The following is a 22,311-nucleotide window of genomic DNA, read 5'->3' as shown; positions in this document are numbered from 1 at the left end:
TTACCCTTTCTCTTGCATACCTGTTAACTATCCCCCTTTTAATAGCATTTGACAACAACCATTTCCATAACATCCTTCTAAAAACTATAATTAAAAAAAAAAATACATAAAAAGCTCTCTCAGATACAAGGACTGGTCTTGTTCATGAGAACCATGAAATTGTTTAGCTTTTTCCTAAAAGCAGCTGTGCTCTCATGTAACACTAACACCCATCCAAGACTAATTCAGAGAGACAATTAAAATGTCATGTCAAATCACACAGGAATGATTATCATCCATGAACAACTGAAAATACTTTTAATAAAACTGAGATTCATGGAACAATGCATCTGCCTTTAAAAAGGCCAAACAAAATTGAGAAGTCCTAGTAATTTTTAAGTGTTTCTTTTTTCCATGTTAAGTATTGCATTTCTGTGTTTCTGGGATTAGTTTAGATTTTAAGATTTTTGGTAAATAACAGATGCAAAGACTTAGTACTAAAGGTTACATATTTGTGAGTAAACTTATGCTTACTTTCCATTTATGACACCATCTGGATTGAGCATGGGAATAATTTTGAAAATATAAGATTCTCGTAAACATTGGGCACTTGGATTATTGCTCATTAGGTATTCCAGCGTTCCCTTCATAACCCAGCTTGCATTAGTCTCTCCAGGATGTACACGAGCAGATAGGAAAACATAAGGACGATTCCCTAAAAGAAGTATGCATAGAAGTTGCAAAATATAATTCAAGCTATGTAAACAGTTTGTTAATTGAAAAAAGAAGCAATAGCCAGCTTCACTTATTACAATGGAAAATACAGTATTTGGGAGTTGAGTATTAATAATAGAGCTTGCCAGAATATTGTTATAAGGACTGCCAATTACAGAACTCTCACAATGGAGCTTTAAATTCAATCAGACAATTATACAGTCACAACTAGTTTGAGCTGGCAATTATGATACAACAACTTGGATGGCTTTTTTTCCAATAGCCAAGAAAAGTACTGGGGTGGATGAACAAAGCAGGAATGCTGTCATAACTAAAGCTTACTTCAAATCACAGTAGCTCAGATATTAGCTTTATGGAAGATTTTCTGACAAGCAAATAACTTGAGCATTTGGAGAAAAAAGTTACTCAGAAGTCAGGTATTCTTTTCCAAGAACTGTAGTCTGCAAAACATAACATGCAGAAATACCTAGCAACTGATTTAAAATATATTAATATATTACTCCTATATCCAGGTATAGATATCCTTATCTGACTACCACAAATAAATACCATTAAATGCAAAACAAATCCTGAATATTGATGCTTCAATTACATGAGGTTCATTAACTGTGTTTTACATTGCTATTTTTACAATGCACAACAGTTTTAAATACAAATTTTATTTCATAAAGAGCTAGTTTTACATAATTTTCAGTTGATGAGAAAAGGAAGTCATACTTACTGAACTGACAGATATGTTCATAGTAATTGGACTCTGGCATGGCTGTAATAGTGACTACAGGACAACTGTTGCCAGCCAGGGTCTCACAGAGAACGTCTTGTCGAAAATATATCTGTTGAGGGTTGTGCATAGATTCCAGCTTCTGAAGATGCATCTTCATCCCCAAAATAATGGAAAAACACTTCAAATCTTTTGCAGTCATGTATCATAAGGGTATTCCACAGGTACTCTTTAAACTACCTTTCTTTTTGTTATTCTAAACAATGTTCCAAGTTTCCATCATAATTTTGACCATGAAATATCACTCTAGATCTCTGAGTGAATACTTCTCTTTATTATAGTCTGTCTTTCCACCCACTTCAACGAAGGTGAAGGTACAGAGGGCGCATTATTTTGTACCAGTTAATATTGTAAGAGTATGTGGAAGGTAAGAACCTCTGCTTCATTAAGGTTATCTGATTATGCACCCTTTCAGTGCAGAACCGGATAACAAGTAAAGAGAGAAGTAACAAACAGGAACAGAGAGAAAAAATCCTGGTAGACAAGACATAACAGAAAAAATAGCAAAGACCAGAGTCTCCATTCTCTAACTGATGGGCCATTAAGAATCTACATGCAAAGTTTTGGAGAGGGACACCTGAGGGACAAGAAGGAAGCAAGAGGAACAGGAGTATTTGTGGTATTCAAGGGGGGCCTGTGGGACTATACAAAACTCATGTACCTGATCCCTAGTCTGCCCTTAGCTATCTCTATTCCATGCATGCAAGTGCTATGTGGACTACCTGCAACTAACAAGACAAGTGTGAGTGGATTTGGGGTCAGCAACTGGAATGAGCAAGGGTCTCAGCATCAGTCACTATCGAGGCCATACCTCTTGGGAGCACCCCTGTGGGCACCACAGACTTTATGTCCAAAGTGCCAGCTACTGTTGGTATCAAAATGAGCAGACTTGGTGGAGCTGCAGGCAGTGTAGGCACCCTTCTGTGCATAGCAACAGCAACGGAAGTAAGAGGGCACTTCAGTGCCAGCTGCTGGAGCACATGAGGGTCTTGGTGTCCAACCATTGCAGCCAGAACAGTGTGTGTCCCAAAAACCATCTAGTGGGGTGATAAGGGTGAGCAAAGCAAGGAAAGATGTCTTGGTGCCAGTACCTAGGGGTATGAACATGTTACAAGCCCACGTGCCTGATACCAGCTGCTAGAAATGGTAGGGCAAGCATATGCATCTTCCCTGAAGCTAATATGCATGGCCAAGGGGTGCATGTGCAGTTTGCTAGCAAACTTCAAGGTGGACTACCCAGCGAGTATGATCACCCAGGTCAAAGCAGGGGTATCAGGTGGGCAGAGAGTCCATGCTGGCATCTGGGAGGAACCCAAAACTGCAGAGTGCCTGTGAGACAAGCATGTGAGTGCACACATCTGTTTGCTAGTGAGCAATCAGGCTGGACTAGCCTGCAAGTTGGAGGCCTGCACAGCAGGGAAGAGACTGGGATCCAGGCACGGGTATAATAAGGATGGGCCACGCCAGATGTCCACAAATGTGCATGTGCTTGTGATTCTAGAGAGTGTGTGTGTGTGTGTACTTTTACTAGTGAACTGCAGTTCTCAGCAACTGGAGAGGAGGTAAGGGACTTTCGTGTCTGTAGTTACCTTTCACGCAAGTCCCAGTAGTATTACACACAGGTGCTGCTGAAGGCAACACCTTGTCTGTGCCAGTCTGTGTTGCCAGCCATGCTGGGAGGAGGTGGGATGTGCAAGTGTGTGCAAGTCTCTCCTTCTCTGGGATACACACTGAGACTCACTAGTGGCTTAACTTTACAAGCAAACAGGAAAGCAGTGGCCATGTCCATCAGCCTGGGACAGAGACTTCCAGGGCCCTTCACTGGACAGGAGGAACCACCAGGCCCTCAAGCTGTTGGAGGCAGCAGCTGCTTCTAGCATCTCTTATCAGCTACTTCTTCCAAGAATAAGAATGGCTTAGTAAAAAGCTTCACACAAAGCAGTTACACACTGGCCACTGAATCCCCAAGTTCACCAACAGACATTCTAGCTAGCTGTTTTGCTTAGTACTAAAAGCTTCACAGCACTTCTTTAGCCAATTCATTATTTGAAAAAGGTCTCCAATTAAATATAGTATCTTGAATGGGTCAGTTCAAGAGGTTTGTGTAGAACAGCAGGATACAAGTCATTTGACTCAAAAACAAACACTTCATCCAATTTCCAATCTGTTTCCAGTCAATTATGAATTACGATACCCAGAAAATCCATTTAGCCTGCAAGTAAATATCAATTTTAATTTTCCAGGGACTGTTCTTTAGAACAACATACAGAGTTTTCCAGTCTAAACACTAATATTTTATGAAAATTCTCCATTTTAAGGAGTATTTTGAATTTTATAAAAAGAAATAAAAAGAATTCACTCATGAATGCTTGTATCTCATGTTGTCTAAAAACATAAATATTTATCTACATAATAGATCATAATCTTCTCACCTTTAAAGTTGAGTATGTATATGGATAATGGTAAGCAAAGTAGCAGACATCATCTTTATGTTGGAAAGTCACTGTGAACGTAATTGTGTAGTAAGATTTTCCTTTCTGACCTCCAGCAGCAATTGAACTTCTTGAAAAGTGATTCCTAAGAGTAAAGTGAAGGTAATAAAACACATTATAATAATTTTTTTTCGTATCATTGATTATTCCTGAACACACATTCTAAGAGCCAGATAGACTTTTAGTGGCTGTATTTCTCTTTTGCATACATCCACATTAAATACACTGGTTCCCACCATCTGCAAAGATATTATAGCAGTCATATACATTCATTCATACTGGGAAAAGGTGAGTAAACAAAAACAAGTAAGAAAACAAAACCAAAAAAAGCTCTGGAAAAAAGAAAAGAAATGGGAAGCAAACAACTGCCAGCGAGGAAGGGTAATGCATGGTTATGTTGTACCATCTCATCCTGTGTTCCAGGATTGCTCCACAGTGATTGCATCATAGAATACAGGAGCCTAATCAAAAGCACCATGTGATCAATATTACTGGAAATCACTATTAAGATTTCAAGTAAGCATGCATATAAACATTCCCTTAAAAGCTTCTCTGGAACTGTATGCAATTTCTGTCAAAAGTATAAAAGATGAACAGCTTAAATATTAGCAGTGTGCTAACAAAATAAGATCCTGTATATTTTGATCACTTCTCTTACTCTTACTCTCCAAGAAGTAATTCAGGAAGAAAACTCTGTTCACAACAGAACTCCTATAACAGAATTATCAAACTCAGAAGCAAATATTTCTCCTCAAAAGTTGTACCTCATTCTAATCTTCACCGTAAGATTTGCTGTATATTTCATTGGTGTACTTACTTATAGTAACAAATATCTGTCCCGACACGAGTCCAACATGGTCGAGAATTCAATGCTTCTTGAACAGAATACATGAGGGGCTGCATGCCTTAAAGAAAAAAATGCATCTCACTTTAATGCTTAACATTAAACATCAAGGTCATAGCAGGAACGGACCACATCAACACTTAGATGGAAGTCTCCAAACTACCTACACTCATTTACTCACTATCACAGTGTATTTTCATGAATGCCTGGGTATTGTACACTCTTCTAACCAGCTGACAAAAAATTCTTCCCCCTCTCCTCTCATTATGTCCCTGTTTTCAGAAAATAACAAATTAAATAAAAAATAAAGAAATCAGACCTACAGAAGACCAAAATGAAATGCTCATGAAAGCTGTAGTTAGTGTGAATGTTAAACTACAAGAAGTCTTGGGTCCTACTTCACCCAACTCACCATTACAAAAAGGCTTCAAAGAGAATACAAAAAATTGGTAACTATCATCTATTCACCTGGATAGGTAACTGAGGTTTCAGGAAAATTGATTTTCTTTTTCAAACAGTAACTCTTTAAAGTTGGTATTTTTTTGAAAGTATACTTAAATTGAACATATAATATGATATTACAGTAGAAAATAATACATATTAATTGAACATTAGTTACTGGTTAGATAATTAGACAAAGACATTGACCAATTCAGGCAGCATACTTAAATAAACCCCAAAAGTAACTGTCGGGAAAGTATATGCAATATATGAATGAATATCTGAAGTAACCGATGAAGATTAGTAGATAAACTAAAAGCATCTTATTATTGGTCAAACTACCTGGTATTCTTGGTTTTATCCATGTGAATTGTACAATTATGAAAAAGAAGAGTACAATGCTACTCTGTCCCAAGAGTTTGTGGTTGGCAGGGAGAGGGGAGCTTCTCCTTCTTCTTAAAGGACAAATTTCAGAAAATCCCACAGGAAAAAAAAATAATCTCACCAAACAAATGATATTAAGCTAAATGACACACACCCCATCCCACCCCCAGAAAAGTGGAAGAAAGGCATATTCAGCAAGCCAGTACTTTTGGATGAGATACATGCAGCAGGCACCACTTGCTGGAGACCAAAAGGTGGCCTATGAAGTCCAGCATTTCAAAGGAGACTTACTTTTCCTTCTCAAATAATGTGTCTCTCTTCCCACCAGTATGACAAAACTGTTTGAGAATCTCTGCTTACTTTCACATCTGAAAATATACCTCTATTCAGAAAGCGATTAATGATGACAGCTATCATTCTTCTTGCACGTGTGTGGATCAACAGGGTTTGGTGTTGTCCTCCCAAAATGGTCGGAAGACAAATTTTAGCTGCAGCCACCAGTAAATTTCTTCTGCTTTGGCCTCACTTACAACAAAATGTCATTTTAAAAACTGAGAGCCAATGTTTTAAGACACTTCTTTTCTTATTAACTGAAACTTGTCAAAACATTTCTAGTAATAATATTAAAAAGGAATCTGATCTGATAACATGAATATAATACTGATCCCAGGACAGAGGGAATGAAACAGCTGAGCTGTCGAGTACAGATATTTTTCTATGTATTTCTTCTTAAAGGACAGGAAACGTATCTTACCATAGTTAAACTGACTGTTTGACTTTTCACAGTTGATGATGTTAAATCGGTAACCAATGCCAGTTTTCATTCCACTGACTTCAAAGTAAAACCATTGATGATAATGATTGCTATTTATATCCGAGTTCAAAATTAGATCATACTCGTTTCTAAAGATTAACAAAAACAAATCAATCTTTTTTTTTATGAAGCAGAAATAGAAGGCCTTAAGTGTGAAAAGAAGAGTTGAAATATCTCACTTTCTGATCTGAATAACTTTGCGCAGGTTTCCAGATTCAAATTTGGAATTAAACTTCAAAACATCTGCTTCTTCTGGTACTGAACAACTATGAGTAGAAAAAGAAAAGGGACTAAAATGAGTAAACAAACTTCACCAAAACAAATCCATTACATTTATTTTAGCCTTCACTTGCTAATTCAGAAATTATTTTGAACCTTCCTCTAAACACAGCCTGCGTAGCAGAAAACACCTCAGATGAAACTTCCGTTGAAGTCTGACATAATAGTACTGCTTTAAATATTACAAATCGTATCACAGACAAAGTAGAATAGGCTTAGGGTATTTGCTGAATATTGCTTTCAGAAGGGTGAAAACTTACCTCAAGTTATCAAGGTCATACACAACTCTGTCTATAATGTCATTTTGATGAATCAGTCTTTCAATATCTTGAGAGATTTTTGTCCTAAAATAAAAAGCAGAGTTTTCACTTAAATTGTTGCATACTGTTTCCAATTACAAAAGAGGAACGACCCCATACAACAATGAAAACTGACAAAGTTCACATGAAGACAGTGGGACAGATTTTTATAGAGCCCTCAGCCTCATCCTCACTTATGTGCACAAACTGTAAGTGTATGTAGGTTTAAATATCTGCATTGACAGCTGACCGAGTCTAGTATTTCTATATGAGGGAACTGAGTTTTCAAGCACACAACCCACAGGGGTTTATCTTTAGGAAAAAAATGCACTACTTCATACTTTATAGTAGAAGCAGGAATTACTCAAACATAATGCTTTAATCCAGGACAGCACTTGGTAAGTCATTAGGAACTTAACAGGAGTCCTACCATAGTTAAAATTAAAGGCTTTTAGAGAGTAGGTCATATAGTGAGCGTATTAGTGCATTAGCTTTCCATTTTGGAGCTCTAGATTCACTCATTGACTAGGTATCAAACAAGAATGAATTTGGTGATGCCAGCCAAATGTTAGGTGTATATTTATCCAGATCATAAAACCATTGCATAAATGGCAGTATCTAGGTCCTGGTTTGGAAAACTAAGAATGCATTGCAGTTCAAGAATGGAATCTAGTTGCACAGCTGTGTGAAAAAACTTGCACAGCACCTGCAGTAAGTAGAAAATGAGGCAGATTAACAACAAACATTACATGAACAGAGCTGTAAATTATACTCAGGTTGGAAATTCTCCATTTAATTAAAGTAAATATTGTTAACAAACAAGAAAAAGAAGGGAAGTGCACAATTCTAGCACCTCTTATTAAACTAAAACTAACTGGAAAAGAAAACAACTTACAAGTCCCATGTATTAACAAAATTGTAAAGAGGCTGACTCATCACAATCCATCTGATCAAGTTCAGCTCACGGCAGAACTACAGATTTTAGATCTTGCACAACTTCTCAGATCTCAGTACGCCTCAGCTCTAAGGGGTCATAATACTTCCTACCATCACAGCACTTTTGTTAAGACAAAATCCATTCATGAATGCCAGGCATTCAAATACCACAGTAATAACCAATGTAAAGAAAAGGAAGGAAGAAATCCTATTCAAGATGCACACAAAAAGGAAAAGTAGAAGTGGACATTTTCAGGTTCTGAAAAACTTAAAGAGAAAAGGGAAGCTATTTTGAGATAATTCAATGAAAAAATATAAACCCAACACTGCTGATGTGGAGCTCTGTGTTTATAGATTAGTCCTTCGTGGAGCCTGAACCACCTGATGATCACTTCTAAGTGTCACATGATTAAAAAACACTAAAGGGATTAGAAAATACTAGAGTACAGCAAAAAATAACCTAAAATCTTAAGAAATGGAAAAAAGTAGGAATTTAAACCCAAAGTTATCTGGTATTGAATTATATAATAATTTTCTTCCCTAAAAGGTAGAAGAATATAAAAAACTTCATTTATTTTGTAAATGTAAATGAAAAAGTAAAAGCACTCCACAGCACAAATACAAAAATATTGCATCTGCTAGCGTATTACAAGACTAAAATTCACACCCAAAATCCCCACATTGCATTTGTCTAATAAAAGTAAAAAGAACACCCCACCTCAGCCCCCAAAAATGTTTTCTTAAATTACATGGCTGAATTAAGGCACCCATCTGTTTTCTAAAGGAGAGTTGGCTGACAAGCTATAACTAGCTGCTTACATTAAGGAAAAAATAAATCCTACCAAATGTCAAAAGAGTTTGGTCAGTTTTGTAGAACACTTAAAAGTTTCTCCATGTCCCCTACCAAACCCATTTTTCCCACCTTCATATAAACAATAAGGTCCTAAAAAGAATAAGCCCTTTTTAAACAGATTCCCATATCAGAAATTTGTCACATTGCAGTAACAAGACTGAGTAATATGTAGAAAACCGAACTCTTAGAACAGTGCACCTTTAAAAGGTGATGCAGAATTTTTGAGTCGTTTAGCAGTATTATCTGATATTTCATTCTTGTTTCACACGAGACCTAAAAAAGTTACTTTCAACATAAAAAATACAATAAAAATAAAGCATTTTAAAGTAAAAAGAAAATATACTCTAGAATTACTTTCACAGTTTAGAAATCAGCTTTATGTATACCCACACAAGTAGGTCTGCTGGTTAAAAATCAGGGTTAATACAGTGCTCTATATTTAAGCAGAACGAGCATCGAAATGGCAAATTTCAATCTGACTTCACTCAATTTTACTTAGGAAAATCAGAACTATTAAGTACTACAAAAGCATACATGAAGATCTGCAAGATTTTCTGAAAATGTAGTTCTTAGGTGATTTTTGACACAAGAATATCTACCTTCTAAATCAGCTGAATTATCTAAAAAATAAGTTTACAGGGAAGATTAATTATTCACCTTCAACACCAAACTGTGTTTTCTAGTAACAGTTTATTCATTATGTCATTAATGTTTCAACACTTGGTCATTTCACTAGAAAGATCACTTTTTTACATGTGAAACTGCTAAAGGATTTTAATTGCATAACCTAAAGACACCTAATCTCTTTATAATTTTAATAACTAAATGTGAAGAATCTCAAGAAACTGATTAAAGTGTAAAGCTGGAAGCTTTCAATCTAGTAACTGGGCAAGGGGCAAGGTCTTGTACCTACTATTGCATGTTCTGTTAACATGCTCATTTACATTTATAGTAACTTACTATGCGTATGAGCCAGCTGCTCATACTGTCTCTGCAATTATTCTTGAGTCACATCACTCTTCATCATCATCTAATATCTCTCAATGAAGAAATAAATGGGCGTGTTGGTTTTCATTGGTTTATTTTTCATTCTGTGTTTATTGTGTGTCATTCTGCAGGACATAACACAAGCTGCATCCTCAGCATTCGTTGCCTCTAAATTCTGTTATACTGCAAACACTAAACCCTAACACTTCAGTGTACAAATTTCTTAATTTTTCCCACTACATTTTCCTGAAAAGTAGCTTTTTTTTAGCACAGCAAAGAGAAGAGCTGAAATAACTTTAAACTGTCCTATCTTTGCTAAGACCTGAAGGGAGCATTCAGGTAGTGTTTTTTTGTTTGTTGGGGTTTTTGTAAAGTTTTTTTGTTTGTTTTACAAACTGCAAAATTTAGATGGGAGGTGGTGGAAAGGAAGAAAGGGAGACTATAAATTCAACATATAATTTAGAAACTATATTACAGATTCAGATTGTGCTCTTCATTATGGCTCTGCATTGATCAGTGCCTATTCACCTACCTTCACACTGCTCTTCACTGAAAATAGTTTTAGATCTCAAAGTAAACATTGCTTATGTGTCTGTTAACCTTACCTTAAATGTTGTTTCTCAAGGGAATGAAAACAACAACAAAGAAGTAGTGTTGTAACTCACCTCTGTACTCCGTATGGCCTTTCCAGAACAGGCTCCTTAAATGGGGGTGGAATGTGGCCAAAATAATCTGGATAGGCGACTTCTGAATATTCAAGAATAGACTTCGTGGTTTTTACCATTTCAATATAAAGGTCACAGTCATGAACTGGTGATACATCAGAAACTTCAAGCACAACTTGCTCCCCTGATGAACTAGATCTGGAATCCTCCTCCTCAGAATCTACTCCAGTACAACAGAGTTTTCCCAGCTGGACAGATGATCCTTCAAAAAGGCTACTTCCACAGGGTGAAACATGTTCGCAAGGTTTACTACAAGCAAGTGAAGTAAGGCTAGTTTTGCTTTCCTTCTTTATTACACAACCTGTACCATAATACTGATCATTTTTTGCACTGTTCTGCAGACTGATTCTGTCCAAGCCTCTCACAATTTCTTGGCTTAGACACTGGCATGATGGAAACACATTTCTTTGATCATTTTGCTGATGTAAACTACTGTCTTTGATACTGTCTTTCTTTGGTAGTTCCAGAAAGACTGGCCTTCTATTGTATTCCTCTGTCAATAAAGGATTGCTTTCCTTCAAAGTAACTCCTTTCATTGACTGGTTTGCTTCAGCAGAGTGCTCCTCTCCTGCTGTGGGAACAACAATAGGTCCGCTCAGATTCACATCAGGTACAAAAGGCTTTGGTTCCTTGGAAACTAAGTCACATTCCTTAAAAAATAAGAGAAAAATAAAAATATTTATTTTTTAAAAAAGTAATCCATTCCTAATGTTCCATTTATATTAGAAAACTTTCTATTTCATTGTTCCTGATACGTTTTGCAATACTGCAAAACGAGTTTAATTGAAGACAAGTTATTATGTTTTAAACTTAAATAAGCATAGCAATGAAGTTTCAGCTTTTACAAGAAGGTAGTGTCAAAGCAATAAACAAGTAGTTCATGAGTAATAAATTATCAAGTCAACATGATTCTCCAGATATTTTAACCATCTACTTTAAAAAAAGTGCACAGCATTTAAGGAAATATGTAATATAAAGGAATCTTTGTCAGAAATTTTATGTCCTTTCTTACTATTTTACTTTCTACTGTGCAATAATCAGACACCAGAAAACAGTTTTGCTTTTTATCTACCCACAATCTTCTGTGAGTCAGGTTAAAGTAACCCATCTGGATATATTTATTTAACTAACCATAACATTTAAATAAATAACTCACTCTAAGCACTCTCATACATAACTGTAGAACTGCAGACTCTCATATTCTGGCTAGAAGAACCATCCACCCAGAAAAGAATGTCAAAGTGTATTCCAAAGTCAGCCTGTCATGACAAAGAACGCCCTAGCTGTCATATACTTTACCTGAAAGTTTTCTGAAAGTTCTGGGAAAAATTGCTCATACATTTTCAGTTCTTCTATGGGTCTTCCCAATTCCTGTCTAGGTTTCAATTTATTAATATCAGTCTCAATATCATCATTCTGAAAAAACACCAGGAAAAGTTAATCAATCTTGCATCCAGAATTAATGAACTTCTAAAACAGTTACATTCACCTTTTACTTCTGACACAGCCATGCTTTAAAAGCTGAATATCACTAATTCAAAATTAGCTTAAGTGCACCTTTCATCATGAAAGTTTAAGCAGCAGTTTTATTAGTATGCCAAAGCCTACGGTTCAACAGAAAGATCACAAACATCTCAATTTTCTTGCTGTCATCCATGTGTATTATGCAGAGACATCAGACCATACTTTACATGAGATCTGTGCACTGCACTATTGCAACTAGAAATGTGCAAGACTTCATCTGACTGCAGTGATAAAGGAATAACCACTTCTATGGAAGATACTCACTTCCTCAGGGCTCATGAGAGCCTTGAATAAAATGTGTCATTCTAGTCCATGGACAGACAAATCAAATACCTCCTAAACGTATGTAACATAAAAACAGAGAATAAGGCAGTTCTGACCAAATGATGTCTTTTCATGTCCTGACTGGCTGCTGGAGAGCAGAACAAAATCTTCCAAAAATGATACAACAGTGAAAGGTCTGACTTCTTACCTCTACAGCTGGCTCAACTTCAAAGTTACCTTACTGAAACACTGACCTACTCAATCCCTGTCCAGAATGTTGGAAAAAGTTAAGAGCAGCTCCTGCATACTGAGCAGCTTAGGTGGGAAGAGCAGGTTGAGGGAAACACAAGTTGGGAACAGAACACTGCTAACAGAGTTTGAAGTACTGTTCTACCATACTCCAAAAATATCAAGTGTGAAGCAAACATTTTTTAAATGTTTTAAATTAAAAAAAAAAAATAAAACTTGAAGTAATCTGAACAACAAAGGTTAATATTTTCAACCAGCACCCACCTTTCATAAGTTTCATGAGCTGTTTTGATTTTAGAAATTGCACTGAAAACCTCTCAAAGTCCTTTTAACACTTAAAACATATGGCTGTACACAGGATTCAAGCAACGTAAGAAAATAAAAAAAGTTATGCCTGATTTTTGCTTGTTAATTGTGTCTCACACCAACCTTAAAATGTTGGTCCTTGTCATCATCATTTTCGGTTTCAACTTCTGATTCTGTTTCAGCATCATCATTATCATCACTTTCATCTACTACGTCATCCACTATGACACAAAAAAGTTTTGTAAGGCACATTATACATTTAATCCAAGAAATATGCTCAAAAGAAAATTCTAAATTCTGGGTTTATTTTCTTTTTTACTTATCACCTGAAAAAAATGTGAAAACCAACTAGCAAACACCAATTACTACTACAAGATTTACAAAACAAAATGCTTGTTTCACAATACTGCAGACTCATTTCCATCCAGTTTTAAGTCAAAACAAAGATCTCCGGTTTAAACAAAGCAAAACAAACAAAAAACACCCCAACACCTCCACCACCTCAAAAAACACCCCCAGCAAGACAGCAGATGGCCCTTAGAAATACTTTACAACGTGGATGTGCCAAGAACATCTTGGGATGGCTTGTGGTTAGCACAAAATGAGAGCTCTGACACCTTTTCCCAAAGTAAGTAATCAAGACCACATTAATAAAAAAAATTATGAGTTCTCGGCAGCTTTTAGTTATGCCAGCCAGTATTGACCTGGTACCAGTGAACAGCGGAACAAAGTACCCTCTTCACTGTTTTTGTCTTGCTTAAATGGCGCCTAATTAAAAAAAAAAAAAAGTCATAAATGTATCTCCAACTGCTTAGCATGCACAGATGTGGAACTAAATTTTATCCCCAAAAATACAGCAAGATGTTATTTTTTAGACATGTGGAACTATTTGGACATTAATGACTACTTTCCACCTGAGCTAGAGATGCAGTATGCTGAAGGGTGCAGGACTTCCTCTGTTTTTAACAAAGAAAAAAAGGGGAAGCAAATTAATTGTTTACACATGACTAACAAGAATTGGGCTAACTCCTTAATATGTGGAAGTTGGCGTAAACCAGTTATTCTGGCAGATGTTCTGCTTATTCGTGGCAAATTTGATCATTTTCTAGATATTTCAGGCAGTTTGAGTGCTGGGGTTTTTTTGGTATATTTTCTGAAAGACTCTTTTCCACACAGGAAACTTGCTGATTGTCCGTAAAAGGCTCGCTCAGAGGTTTACAAATTATACTGGTTTTCTGCTGTGTTCAGAATGATTACATTTATTGCTTTTACAAAACCAACTATACAAGAAACTCAGAGCTTTACCCACCCCAGCATTCTACTTATTCTTCTAATACAGAAGTTTTTCCTTTAAAAGAAAATCCTATGTGTCCTATTTCCTCAGGTTTTTCACTTTTTTAAAAGATCACAGACCTACTTAAGAAAACAAAATTTCAGTGGTCTACTTCAACAGTACAGGAAGTTTCTAAATAGGTAATATGGAGTACCAAAGATACTGTATTAAGCAGAGTTTTAATTTCTGTGGCTTTTGGAACACACTCTAAATGTGTTTTCTACTTTGAACACAAAACATAAACAAACGCTGAACTCCTGAGTCTGAACTATATGAACCCAAAAAAAAGCGCTATCTTTTTTCAAACTATGATCACATTGTCTTTCAGAAGATATTGTGAATAAGAAGATATTAAGAAGTCTGACTTTGCCTCTTCATTTTAAGAGTAACTCTCTGACAGCAACTTCATCAGTTGCTTACCCAGGTACCAAGCTGTTTCACCCTATCTGAAAATGCATTAAACATTAATAATTCAAAAATAATGAAAGGTTTTCACAGTGGGATGAACCTATCTCCTACAAAGCACCAAACAAACCCTTTGCAGACAAGTGTTGCCTATGAGACTGCAATGGTCCAAGAAAGCAGCTCTACTTTTCTCACCATGTAAATGAAGGAATAACCACAGTAATTTAAAAAACAGTGCTTCAAATGGCACATGTTAATCTAAATTCACTACATCCAGTTTATCAGAGTAACAGAAAGAAAACAAGGAATATACACTCCTGTAAAACAGGATGTGCACTAAATTTCACATAAGGGAATGTATATGGTACGAGAGTTATAAAGACAGCCCATTTAGTTTGTAGATTAATACGTATAACTTATGTTTTACACTTCAGACTTTAACAAACATCACATTTTAGCTCCCGTTTTATTTTTCATTTCATACCTCAGAAATATAACCACATACATAAGGACAAAATTTTCATCAGTTAAAACTTCACATTAGAAATTGATGTGCTACACTAACAGTCACAGGTCCTCTGCTAGCTGAGAAGAGTCTCAGTGTCCAAGTTTTAGCAGAGAACACAAATAACTGCAATTGATTCCACCTACCTAAAGCAATGTTAGACATACTCAAAGATAAAATACAACATTACCATACCATCAGGAGGCAAACTGTACAGCTGAGCCACAGGACCACTGGCAGGAATAACTGGGAGTTGGAAATGGAAAGCACTTTTAATAGTTGGTAAAGGAAGACGATTTTTAGGAAAACATTTTCTCATTATTAGGCTGGATGTGTTGACAAGGGGATCAAGAGTTCTTACAGCAAGGCACTCCTATTAACAGGAAAATAATGAAGACAAAAGTATCTCTCAAACTAATAGTCAAACTCCATTTCTTTTACCAATTTCTAGGATTCACTAGTAGCAAAATATTTTGTTTACAATAAATTTTATTAATGTCTCCTTTGAAGGCCAGAATAATTTCTACCAACTCAAGTTCACTTTGTTTAAAAACCCCATACTTCAGAATGAAAAGATTTCTCCCCCGACCTGTTTTTTTAAACTAAGGTCAACAGCCCCTCCCAGAGATAGTCACAGCCAAATAATAGCAAATACTAATTTAATTCTGTACTCTTTCATTCTGCTTCAGTCAAGTACAGAAAATAATCCTTACCCCCATAATCAGGAATGACCATGAATTTCATAAAAGAACTATGACAAACTGGGGGTCAGGATCTGTTTTTAAAGCTAAAGAGGCAAAACCAACAACAGAAAAAAAACCCAAACAAACAAAAACCAAACAAAAAAAAGAACGACTACTGAGATAAACTTACTTGTGAAGTGTTGTAAAGAATTTTCATCCCATTGGCATCAATGAATGCTTTTCTTCCCAGTTTGATGTTTGTAACACTTTTAATGCACTGTAAAACTCCTTTACGTATCAGCATGTATCTGTGTCGACTATCATGACGATGCCAGTCAACATAAATTGTTAAAAGCACCTGCACATATCCTCGGTCTACTGCTCTCCTGGCATTTGTTTCTTTATTAAAAGTTGGGAAAAAAAATTAAGAATTGCCCAATTACTTAAATATTATTTTCAAATCAATGTTAAAATTATTCTTTTTACCCAAGTAGCTGAATCATTTCATTTAAAGCAGTTTTTAGCCACACTTAACAGAGTTCTACATCATCCTGAACAGAAATGGCTCAATAACTGAGGCCAGGAGCCTTCACTTCATTCTTCGGAATAACATTGCATGTAATTTTCATGGTTTACAGAAGAACAGTGTATGTTACATCTAAAGGTAATTGTAAGATACAGTTAGCTAGCAAATTTAAAAAAAAAAAAAGTGTTTATATAAAGCATATCTATATCTAGCCACACACACTGTGTAGACATGAGATCTGAAACAAACTTCTTACCACTCATAATCTGTACAGTTTTGCAACAACTATCACTCAAATTTGATAAATTCAAAATATATACCCCAAATACTGCATGATCAGTATGACAACTGGACTCTACATACCACAGATTAGTGTTTTTATGAAAAGTTTCACTTCAATATAGTGTAGGAAGCTACAATGTCAAAACCCCTAATGACTGGATAAGACGTCTCAAAATAAATGTGCAAGCCCTCCTGTTTTAAAGACACATCTTTTCAAAATTTATTTTTTTCCCCAGCATTAAAGTTTAACTGCCAATTTACAAAACTGAATACTGACAAGAATACAAAAATACTTGTTTCCCTAAATTTCCCCAAACAGAAATTCCAAAATTAGCAAATACAGAAATTTGTAAGACCAAGGTATCACACTAATCGAACATGCGAAAACTCAGCACTTGTAATAATTGGTACAGAAGTTTCCTGTCATCTGCCTGAAATGTTTTTCTGCAAATCTAATCACACCTCAGTTCTCATCCAACTCCACTAAAACTACCAGGGATGCTGTAGATTTTATGCAGCTCTTTGGAGAGAATGTTTTTAACTCCTTGTCAGTTACAATCCTGGTGCAAAGTCTGCAAATATGACATTTGTCAGGGCACACTGCTGCTGGCCCAGCCAGCCAGTGTCTGGGAACAAGACCACACGTTTTTTTACACTTGTTTTCAATTCATGAGCATCACTGACAAGTTTGTCTTTAAGACATAATACCTAATTATTCATAAAGGTTCCTGAAGAAACCCTGTATTTTCCCTTGCCATCCAACAGATATTTTCAGATACGTATATAAAGAAGATGCCCAGGAGTTAAACTATAAATACCTATTGCTGGAGGGCTGAGGTGAGTGTAAAAGGCTATTTCTCCACCTTGGATCCAGATCAGTTCTGCAAAAGCAGTGCAGCCTTTCTGTTGCATAACTGAAGAGACAGTAACTAATTTTTAAACATCTATACACTCCACACAAATATTAAAGCACTAGAGACTGCAGGTAAAACTGTAGCCTCACTTCTACATTTCCTATTCTTGATTTTGATTTGGGCACAGACTTAATATTAAAGTTTTACATACATATACACACACATATATCTCTCTCAACTAAAGAGTTTCTTGCAGTCAAGCACTTACTTGATTTTAGCAATGCAGCAAGCGTGTCTAATGCAACCCTGTCAACATAACAAGAAAAGTCAAAACAGCAACTACCAGTAAATTTAATCTACAACACTGTAAAGCCATACAAAATATTTACTACTAACAGATCTATTTAGCATCCATCCTCATGTTTTCCTGGTTGCACTGTATCACAGACTTTGCTTTTAAAATTTGATTTTACTAAAATACCACGCACCGCTGCTACATCTGAAGCCTGATGGTGAAATTTAAAAGTATCAATGCAATGGCTATACAAACTTTCAGTGTTTGCAAAAGAACACCATTAAATGACCATGCAATGTTTATGAACCACACCCAATGGATGAGATACCTCTGAAACCCATGTTTTATGTTAGCAGCAACAAGTACTGCCACAAAGGAAAGGATACGATTTTAGAAAACTGTAGGTCAAAACTGGCAGTGCATGAATATGTTGAGAAGTAACTTTCATCAAGCTGTACTATAATACAAGATTATCATTGTAAAATTTTTTTGTACACAAATATCTTGTCTCAATTAACTCAAGTTCTACAACTAGAAAATGTATATACTTATTTTTACCCTCTTTGTAAAGATAGACTTCATGCATCTGATCTTAGACCATAAACAAGGGTATCATGATTACTCCACATCATGGGATAGTAAGTTCATATCTAATTTTAGCTGGGGCTTAAAGGGGCAGGGCTTTTTTTTAAAAGATACTCCAGCGACCACAAATACCAGATTAGATAACACTATTTTTTTTTGACTGAAATTAGAATATGAACTATACAAGATCATTATTTTGCTAACTGGATGAAAAATTCAGTTTTCCACAGGTATGTGCTTCAAAAAGGTAGTAGTGTATAAAGAAAGGGCTATGTCCAGTTAGATCCACTTGTCTATTTTAAACTGAATTGACTTTTAAAAAAAATATTAAAAAAAAAAGAAAAATACAAGGGTGCCAGGGGTGGAATCATAACTCACTACTTTGAGGTATGCAGTGAATGTGTTTTTTAAAACACAATAGCCCACTACACAGATATTGCTGGTGCTTCCTAGTCTATGTGTTATGTTTTTGTTCTAAGAGTCTATAATTGCTTTGAAGTAAAACAGAAAGGAAATTAAATTACAAAATAAAATAGAAAATGTCACTCTGAAAACACAAAGGAGGTGCGGGAGCTAACTCAACAAATTGAAAAATGATGGGATTGTCTTAATCTGCTTGTCCTGATTTGGGGATAATCATTGCATAGTTTCTATGCAGGAATATTAGAGGCAAAAAATAACATTTATATTCTTTTACCAGCACTGTAACTAGACATTCAAACAGTTTGTGTTAGTCTACTGGGTAAAATTAAACTGTCAGATCTGTGCTTCTCCTTCCCAACTCCCTTCACTTTAACTTTCAAGTATAAATTACATTTGATTTCTCCAATATTGGTTTTCATTTACAAGTAAGTTTTGAAGTGTATCTAAGATTTTCCCACACACTATATTAAAGAGACCTTACTTACTTCAAAAGGCTAGTGTTCTTTTTACTAAAAGGGCCAATGATCTTAAACATCAGTTCTACTACTCCATTCTTTCCCAAGGATACTGCATTTACAGCTGGAAGAGTGAAACACAATCCATTTTAAGATAATGTAATAAGAAAGTCAAAAGGAAAAAAAAAAAACCAATACACTCAAACTAAAATCCATGTGAGTTAATTCTGAAGTACAGAATTAAGATAACTTTGTGCTTCAAGACATACAACGACAAGCAAACAGTACTCTCCATGTATTTAGTGTGATAATCCAATCCTGATACAACTTGGAAAAGAAGAAAAAAAAATATTACTTTACAACTAAAATCATGTACTACTTCAATGCATGCTTCTGCTCTGTTATTAATATACATAAAAAGAATTTTCTGGAAAAAAAAAATCTCAGTTTATCAAGACAGCAGGGTTTCTAGAATTTCAAGACTGACAAGTTCTATGATTTGCTATTATTACCCTTCAGTATTAGGACAGACAGGTATGTCCACCAGGATTTGAAAGCCATGCGTTCCCTGTGAAATTTAGAAATACCAATTGGTACAAGCTTTCCTGAGCGATGTTATGCATATAAGTTCTCAAAAAAAATTATTTATTTGGAAGGGAATAAATCAAAAGAAATTATTCTAAGACCTATGTTCAAGAAAAGCACACTGGACGTACATATGGCTGAAGCCCAATGCCCACCGAAAATACAAACTGCTGAAACAGGCACAGAAATTCAATTCCCAACTGAGTTTAGCGGTATGCACTCCTAACAAAGCAGGGAGAGAGCAACTAAGAATTGACTTAAACATAATGAATGGTGTTATTAGTGTGGAGTTCAGTTCTTGAACCCAAGTTGCAATTTCATCATCATTAGCAGCAACATTACACCACCAGAATCTAAGAATTCTGGTAGTAACTGTACACAAACTTTAAATAGTACTACCCATCAGAACATAATGAACCACTACTTTTTCTGTTTATAGGGAGCGGGAAATACAGAAAGACAGCATTGATCTAGGCAGAATCCAAATCAGAGATTAGTTTGATTCCCCATTTTCAGGATGATGAGTTTTTAGCTAAGCTATTTAACTATCTATATTAAACTCTTCCATTTAGAAGCATTTTTACCTATTATCAGACAGCTCAATAGAAATAAAGCTTCCACATCATAAAAGCATTGGGACTTCATGAAAAGCAGATCCTCATGTGAATGTCCTGAAAACAATCTTACAGATCATCAAATCAATTCTCTTGGAGGAATGTCGTTATGTTTGCAATTTGTCCCACCTGTTTATGAGGTTTAATTGCCATTTTGAGCTCAAAGGAAAAACTGAAGAGCACCTAACTGCAAGTAGTGATACAGCAAGAACCACTCTATTTTCAATAGCTTCCTACTGCCTGCCCAACAATGAATTAGGCTCTTGTAGAAGAGTATTAGTCCAAGAGTAGGGCACTTCAACATAAGGCATAAGGGAAATGTTAAACAAATCAACAAAATATTTCCCGTGTGAACCAATTTTAAAGTAGCAATCAAGAATGAAATAATAACACACAAAATGTATAATAAAAAGAATAAATTTTTAATATAAAGTGCCTTTTGCAAACACAATACTAGCATTTCTGGTTTAGATCTTAAAGCATCAGCATTCATGCAAATTAGATGACTCAAAATTCCACACATTCAACAGCACTGCTTAACTCCCCTCAACTGTCTCTCTCTATATATACACACACAGAGAACAAAAACCAAAGATACACAAGTACATACATACTTCACAGCTTCTACTAGAATTTAAGTAATTTGACACTATAAAAAGCAAATTCCCATTTTAAAAATAATTATTTTAAACTTCTAACGTTAAACAAGCCCTTAGATATGATATTTTAACCGTATCCAGGTACAAAAAATTATATCACATGGGAAAGAAAATAATTATCTGCAATACTTACAGTTGGTTGAATAAACTCTTAATACTTGAAGACATGGCAGAATTAGCCTGTGGTTCTGCAAATTCTGCTTCACTAAATTCAATGATATGTTTAGGGCACCATTAATTCTTGCTTTCATGCCAATCTTTTTGTCTGACATCAAAAAAATACAGGATCAATCACACTAATTTTGAAACTATTATCAAAAAATACAAGTTAAATGAACTGTGAATTCCTTCTACTGATAATGTAAACTCTGCTCATCTATTTTTCACCATTCTTTCCTCCCTTCTATTTTACTCCTCCTCTTGTTCTCCTCTACCAATTCTGAATAAGTGGATGCTTATACAATAATAGAAAGATGCTTACACAGTAACAGAAAGATTTTTTTTTCTTGAGTTTCAATTATAAAACTGTAAAGTATTAAGCCATGTTACTTAAGTCTATCATTATCACCTTTTGGACCAATTTTTGCAAGAAGAGTATGAAGAAGCACCATTAATTCTTCATTTGGTGGAGTGTCTTTGCTGGCAGTCAAAAGCAGCTGCAATAAGATCTGTGTCCCTCCTTTAGTGACTAAGATGCTTGCTCTCCGACCACCACCTAGAAATTAACACTCAACATGTATCTCTGAAGCCAAAGAACAGTTAAACATCTAAGTTACAGTTACCATAAAGTCTTTAGCACAGCAATATTTTCTGCATATATGACTGCACTATGCAAGAACATGCTGGACTTAGACTTACAGCAAAATAAATTATTCGTGTGTGATTATTTGAAAGGTGACTTCAGTCTATGTCATTTGGCATGTAAGTCAGCTTTAGCAAACGTCACAAACAAAAACAACCAGAAAGCAAGCACACACAAAACAACCCCAAAATTCTGCAGAAAAATACAGGAGTAAAATCACAAATTATTCCTTAATGAAAACTTACCAACTGAGACTACCTCAATGAGAATATTCAGTATATTTAGAATTGTTTGAAGATCTTTTGTATTCTGCAGTACAAACAACAGATATTTTTTGTTTAACGTAGAAGTTTACTGTGGTTTAGATACTTAAAAGCTCAGAGAAAGTGCCACCCCTCAGTCAAACGGAACTT

General features: G+C 35.5%; 1 protein-coding gene across 10 annotated transcripts in view; it reads right to left on the bottom strand.

The window, feature by feature from the left end:
* Positions 1-22,311, bottom strand: part of AGTPBP1 (ATP/GTP binding protein 1) — a 66,929-nt gene that overhangs the window by 26,735 nt on the left and 17,883 nt on the right. For 8 of the 10 annotated variants that reach the window (XR_005101894.1, XM_037373486.1, XM_037373484.1 and 5 more), the window contains 17 exons: positions 22,144-22,207; positions 21,665-21,811; positions 21,230-21,361; positions 19,269-19,362; positions 17,749-17,786; positions 16,009-16,217; positions 15,331-15,508; positions 13,016-13,113; positions 11,849-11,965; positions 10,490-11,199; positions 7,010-7,093; positions 6,650-6,736; positions 6,411-6,559; positions 4,805-4,892; positions 3,928-4,072; positions 1,436-1,589; positions 514-694 (listed from right to left, as the gene is read on the bottom strand). Coding sequence is in view for 9 of the 10 variants with exons in the window: in XM_037373486.1 (XP_037229383.1) it covers positions 514-694; positions 1,436-1,589; positions 3,928-4,072; positions 4,805-4,892; positions 6,411-6,559; positions 6,650-6,736; positions 7,010-7,093; positions 10,490-11,199; positions 11,849-11,965; positions 13,016-13,113; positions 15,331-15,508; positions 16,009-16,217; positions 17,749-17,786; positions 19,269-19,362; positions 21,230-21,361; positions 21,665-21,811; positions 22,144-22,207 (2,675 nt within the window). In the remaining variant the exon portion in view is untranslated. Of the gene's footprint in view, positions 1-513; positions 695-1,435; positions 1,590-3,927; positions 4,073-4,804; positions 4,893-6,410; positions 6,560-6,649; positions 6,737-7,009; positions 7,094-10,489; positions 11,200-11,848; positions 11,966-13,015; positions 13,114-15,330; positions 15,509-16,008; positions 16,218-17,748; positions 17,787-19,268; positions 19,363-20,407; positions 20,495-21,229; positions 21,362-21,664; positions 21,812-22,143; positions 22,208-22,311 lie in introns of those variants that run through there. The other 2 variants (XM_037373490.1, XM_037373491.1) reach the window with 2 other exon arrangements.

The sequence above is a fragment of the Falco rusticolus genome, chromosome Z, assembly GCF_015220075.1.
Source record: "Falco rusticolus isolate bFalRus1 chromosome Z, bFalRus1.pri, whole genome shotgun sequence".
In the NCBI taxonomy this organism is placed as follows: domain Eukaryota; kingdom Metazoa; phylum Chordata; class Aves; order Falconiformes; family Falconidae; genus Falco; species Falco rusticolus.
Note: the sequence above shows the minus strand (reverse complement) of the source record. Positions and strands in the feature narration are given on the sequence as shown.